General features: G+C 40.5%; 1 protein-coding gene across 2 annotated transcripts in view; it reads right to left on the bottom strand.

Annotated features, from left to right (window-relative positions):
* Window positions 1-212: 212 nt before the first annotated feature.
* Window positions 213-6,000, bottom strand: part of SLC25A17 (solute carrier family 25 member 17) — a 57,356-nt gene continuing 51,568 nt past the window's right edge. The window contains exons 9-10 of one of the 2 annotated variants that reach the window (XM_060114229.1): window positions 1,384-1,420; window positions 552-667 (exon numbers count right to left, since the gene is read on the bottom strand). In XM_060114229.1, coding sequence (XP_059970212.1) covers window positions 644-667; window positions 1,384-1,420 — 61 coding nt within the window. In that variant the 3' untranslated portion in view covers window positions 552-643. Of the gene's footprint in view, window positions 668-1,383; window positions 1,421-6,000 lie in introns of both variants that reach the window. The other variant, XM_060114227.1, reaches the window with a different exon arrangement.

Raw genomic sequence — 6,000 nt, 5'->3', positions numbered from 1 at the left:
TACATTAAAAAAAATACTTGTCTTAAAAAAAAAAAAAAAAAAACTTGTCTTGTAAAGATTTAAATTGATTTTTAAATTCATGGGTTATCAAAATGCCTTTTATGTCTTTTCCTTCCTGCTCTGCCTTTTAATCATTTTTCTGCCTGTTGGCACTTCAATCAGATGGTGAACAGAAACGAGGGAGTCACTCAACTGCGGATCAGTCAATTTTGCAAGTTTTTATTAGTGTCAGTAAAGACCAGTAAAAAGGTGGATGCTACTGGACAAAGGCTGTGTCCATTGTTTCTCTGCCTTCAGTTTCTATAGAGATTGAGAGCTACCAGCTTTAATATCTGGCCAAGAGAAGATTATAAATTGTGGATGACAAATTAAAAGTTTAGGCATATGCTTGGAGAGAGGAAAAAGTAAAAGAATATAATTTCAGCAAAATACTACCTACTCCATTCTTCGCTTTTATAGATAAAAAGGGTGCTTCAAGGTAGTGCTCCACCAAGTTCAAGCCACAGGTCCTATGCAGATTGCTCATCGAGTCTAAGAATGCTTCTTTTTTTGGTTTAACTGGGAACATATTTCACTAGGCATCTCTGACAGCAGTGATTTATAATGATGATAAAGGAGGCTGACTGCAATGCCCTCTGGTGGCCTAAAGGTTTCGCCATATCTGCAGCTGCATAAAACAAAAACAAAAAAACAGCCATTTTCTATCAAATAGCTTACTTATAAATTAAAAAGTCAACAAAGATAAATTGTAAAAGTCTTCTGTGCTTTTCATAATGATCATAATCATAAAGCATTTTTACAGAGGCACTTGCCCAATGTGACCCCATGTTCATGGTGATGCAGAAAATGATTAATAGCAAGTCCCTGCCCTCTAGAATTTGCCATCTAACAAAGGCACAGGAGCAAGGATACAGACTTGGAACCAAGGCTCAAAGGGGAGAACTGTGGAAAGTACACAGGCTTTAGAACCTTTGTAGGATTAAATAAGATAATTTATGTAAAGCAACTAGTATGGCAACTGGCGCATGGTAGGTGCTCAATAAATTATTATGTTTTAGCATGTGATATTCAATGATCCCAGCCATCTGCTGGAAGAAATCTAACTTTCAGCAAATCTAAACTCCTATTATGATTACTTTTGATATACCTCATTTAACTCTGAATTTCATAGGACTGTTATGAGAATTAAATGAAAAAGCATGTAAAACTCAGCCCCTGGCATACAACAACTCTTCTTCCCTTTCACACTCAGAATGGAATTCTCCTGCAGCTTGCCAAAGTAGAGGTGAGGAGAGAAAGAAAGTGTTTCCAAAGTGACAAGGAACATAAAGGAATAGATAGGATGAAGTTTTAATTTAATAACATAATTCACAGGAGGCATACCTTTTGACCTGGTAACTGGATATTCCTGGAAATTTTTCTTAAAGAAGTAATCAGAAAATATAAAAGGAATCATATATTAGGGATTTCATCACATTATTTATAATAGCAAAAAAACTGGAAACCACCTAGAAGTCCATCAATAGGAGTCTAACTAAATAATGATACATTTATACAACGCAATTCTATGTAACAAATTATGACATAGATATTTACTGACAGCAAATTATATTTGAGATGAAAAAGTTACAAAATTAGGCATAGTTTGATCTCATTTAAAAAACCCTATCTATAAATATATCTGTGAATGTATATATTTAAACAAGTCTGAAGATAGATATAGTTAAACATTAGCAGTGATTTCTAGGCAGTAAGAATATAGGAAGATATATAAACATATATATACAGGAATATATCCTTACTCTTTTCATTCTTCTTTTCTGTATTTTCTGAAAAATTTTTAATGACTGTGTATTGTTGTTGTTAAAAAAAAAACCCAAAAAAGCTAAAAGAAAAACTTTAAACCAAAATGAAAACAGAGATACCTCCAAGCAGTACAAGACAGTGAAAGATTATTGGATAGAATACCAGGAGGTCTGAATTCACATTTTTGACTCCCAATCCTTTACTATGTGACCTGAGCCAGATCTGTGTCTCCATTTCCCCATCTATACAGTATAAAAGCAATTAAAGTAATTCTTACAATAGAGAGAATAAAGTGAGAATGAGTGCATTAGGAACAAAATCTGTAAATGCTACACCTATAAACCAGTTGTAAATTAAAAGAGAAATAGAAAGGACTTTCTCAATTTTTAAATTCCCCTTCCCTTAAGTCTTCACTGCTTTTATAATTTTTAATACATGAACAAATGTGTATTAAAATTCCCCTTCCCTTAAGTCTTCACTGCTTTTATAGTTTGTAATACACGAACGAATGCACGATTAAGTACTTAGGGTTTTATCCTCAACTAGGCTCAGAACTATTTTCTTTTTTTTTTTTTAAATATAATTTATTCACTGTGAAGTCCCCTGCTTTCATTTTCCTTGTTATACTTGAAAGTTGCTAAGACAGTAGTATTTTTTTTTTAATTTTATTTATTTACTTTTGGCTGTGTTGGGTCTTCGTTTCTGTGTGAGGGCTTTCTCTAGTTGTGGCAAGCAGGGGCCACTCTTCATCGCGGTGCGCGGGCCTCTCACTATCGCGGCCTCTCTTGTTGCGGAGCACAGGCTCCAGACGCGCAGGCTCAGTAGTTCTGGCTCACGGGCCTAGTTGCTCCGCGGCATGTGGGATCTTCCCGGACCGGGGCACGAACCCGTGTCCCCTGCATCGCCAAGCAGATTCTCAACCACTGCGCCACCAGGGAAGCCCCAGAACTATTTTCTAAGTAAACATGTCCATATTGATCCAGATAAAGGGCAACTCCAGACCTTGACAGTCACAGCAATTCACGATACCCTAAACTACTCTTTTTTTTTTTTAAATAAATTTATTTATTTAGTTTTGGCTGCATTGGGTCTTTGCTGCTGCCTGTGGGCTTTCTCTAGTTGCGGCGAGCAGGGGCCACTCTTTGTTGCCGTGCGTGGGCTTCTCATTGCGGTGGCTTCTCTTGTTGTGGACCATGGGCTCTAGGTGTGGGGGTTTCAGCAGTTGTGGCGCACGGGCTTAGTTGCTCCGTGGCATGTGGGATCCTCCCGGACCAGGGCTCGAACCCATGTCCCCTGCGTTGGCAGGCAGATTCTTAACCACTGTGCCACCAGGGAAGTCCCCCTAAACTACTCTTGCTGGCCCTTCTTCATAGAGGTAGAACAAAATGATTCATGTTATGTCTAATTTTCAAAGTACGTTTAAAATTAGATTTTAAATTCATGGAGTACAGGGAATGTATCTTCTTTGTTTAGACCCAAATCTAACCATAGATAAAACTGTTAAGCAGGATAAGGGTCCTGATCACCTCTTCTTCCTTGTTGCAGGTTCTCAGTAGCCACCACCATTCCAACATGTGTTCAACTCAGAGATCTAGGTTGGGAAGCTTCTGTATCCAATTCAAACCAATGTACAAATAGTAAAGCATCACCCTCATTCTACTTTGCAAAACTACTTATTTCCTCCGTCAGGAAGGTCCTCTAACTTCCCTGGTGGTCCAATGGCTGATTCTGTGCTCCCAATGTAGGGGGCCCGTATTCGATCCCTGGTCAGGGAACTAGATCTCACATGCCGCAACTAAGAGTTTGTATGCCACAACTAAAGACCCCGTGCAGCCAAATTAACTTAAAAAAAAAAAAAGGTCCTCTACCCATTACTTGGTGTGCTTTTTTTTTTTTTTTTTTTTTTTTTGCCGTACGCGGGCCTCTCACTGTTGTGGCCTCTCCCGTTGCGGAGCACAGGCTCCGGATGCGCAGGCTCAGCGGCCATGGCTCACGGGCCCAGCCGCTCCGCGGCATATGGGATCCTCCCAGACCGGGGCACGAACCCGTATCCCCTGCATCGGCAGGCGGACTCTCAACCACTGCGCCACCAGGGAGGCCCGGTGTGCTCTTTTTTAAATAAATTTATTTATTTATGGCTGCATTGGGTCTTCGTTGCTGTGCGCGGGCTTTCTCTAGTTGTGGTGAGCGGGGGCTACTCTTCGTTGCTGTGCACGGGCTTCTCATTGCAGTGGTTTCTCTTGTTGCCAGGCATGGGCTCTAGGCACGTGGGCTTCAGTAATTGTGACACACAGGCTCAGTAGTTGTGGCGCACGGGCTTAGTTGCTCCATGGTATGTGGGATTTTCCCAGACCAGGGCTCGAACCTGTGTCCCCTGCTTTGGCAGGCAGATTAACCACTGCACCACCAGGGAAGTCCTACTTGGTGTGTTCCTTCTGATTACACAGACCAAGAAAGAGGTGGGTCCAGCCTCTCCATGCTCCCAAAGCAACTCCTGAACATTTACATTACTTTTTTTTTTTTTGGCAATGCCGCGTGTCTTGTGGGATTTTAGTTCCCCAACCAGGGATTGAACCCAGGCCCTCGGCAATGAAAGCGCAGAGTCCTAACCACTGGACTACCAGGGAGTTCCCTACATTACATTTCTTATGAGAACTCATTAGTGGTAGAATTCCAAGTTGTTTTTTGTCCGAGCCCCATGCAGAACAATGAGCTACATAAGGGCAGAGAAAGTATTATTCATCTGGGTAATCCCAGCAAACTGCCATAGTGCTTGCATATGGGAGGTAATCAAAAACGATTTCTTGAATAAATGAATAGAATGTTATTCCTAGAATACGAATTTGCAATTTAATAAGGTCCTACATACCACACCCACATAGGGGAATCACCTACTTGGCTGGCCATCTACTCTGTCAATAGGTTCTACAGAAACTAAAGCAAAACAAGAATGAAGTACACATGGAAGAATTAGATAAGCGATACCACCACAGTTAGATAATTTTGGTGACTACAATTAAAGCAAAGAAATAATGGATCTTTAAAGCTTAAAAAAGCCAAATGACTAGCAAAATAAAGTATACATCAAAAAAGTGTGAACTAATTAATCTAAGGAAAAGAAATATGAAAAACTGATAATCAGCGACCGAGAAAATGCCAAAGGACAAGAATTCTAAAATATGTAAACACATAATTAACAGATGCACTTGATTGGAGAAGGGTCAGCACTATTTTTAGCCAAAAACACTCATGCGACAACCGAGTGCCTACCCTGAGTAACACTCTACTTGAAAGTCTCGTTTCCTGCACTGGAAGAAGTTGGTATCTAGGGGAAGACAGAGATACTGCGATTCAAAACTCAATGGAGTGGGTCAATGATAGACGTATGTACAAAATAGTAAAGGAGTACAGAAGTCTTTGGAGGTGGGTGAGTAGGAGGAAGCAAAGTTCCAGAAAGGCTTCCAGGAAGAGCTGATGCCTGACCTGGGCAGTTCACCAAGAATAGTAGGAAGAGATTCCTGAAACTATAAACACAGGCACTGAAGCAAGAAACAGCATGGATTTATGGAGCCACCCTTGGATACAAAGGCCACAGGCTTTCCTTGAGACTTGTAGCATCATACTGGGGTTCAGATAGTTCATTACAGAAAGAATTACACATCTTCAATCATATGCCCCACTAGGTTGTAAAAGGGAACCATGCCCTGGCTTAGAAGTCTTACTTTTAAGGATATCTGAGGGATGTAGTGTGGCAATGTAGAAAGTCCTGGAGTCAGCCTAAATTTTAAATCCTGACCCTCAATCATTGAGTGACCATAGATAAGTTACTCTTGAAGCCTTAACTAGTTTATCTGTTAATGGGAATGAACCTCATATATTTAGAGTTATTACAAAGATATCAAGATGTATGTAAGTTAATGGTGCCTGGCATTTACCAGGCACTAATGCATGGAAGTTCCATTACCCATTTTCGTGGTTAGTTCCAAACCGAGTTTTCCTTCCCTTTCCCCAGACTGGACCTCATTTACTGGGTTCCACAGTTCACGGCCCAGTCTATGAACATTTTTTGAGCATGTCTCCTTGAGTGCTGTGCTAGGCACTGGTGCCTTGTCCCTCCCTCCCCCTGAACCTTCTATCCATCTCCTAATCTCTCCTTCACTCTGTCTTCACATAGTACTTTTCTTTCTTTTCTTC

The sequence above is a fragment of the Mesoplodon densirostris genome, chromosome 11 (genome assembly GCF_025265405.1).
Source record: "Mesoplodon densirostris isolate mMesDen1 chromosome 11, mMesDen1 primary haplotype, whole genome shotgun sequence".
NCBI classification, from domain to species: Eukaryota; Metazoa; Chordata; class Mammalia; order Artiodactyla; family Ziphiidae; genus Mesoplodon; species Mesoplodon densirostris.
The sequence above is the reverse complement of the archived record's forward strand: the minus strand, read 5'-3'. Positions and strand labels throughout refer to the sequence as shown.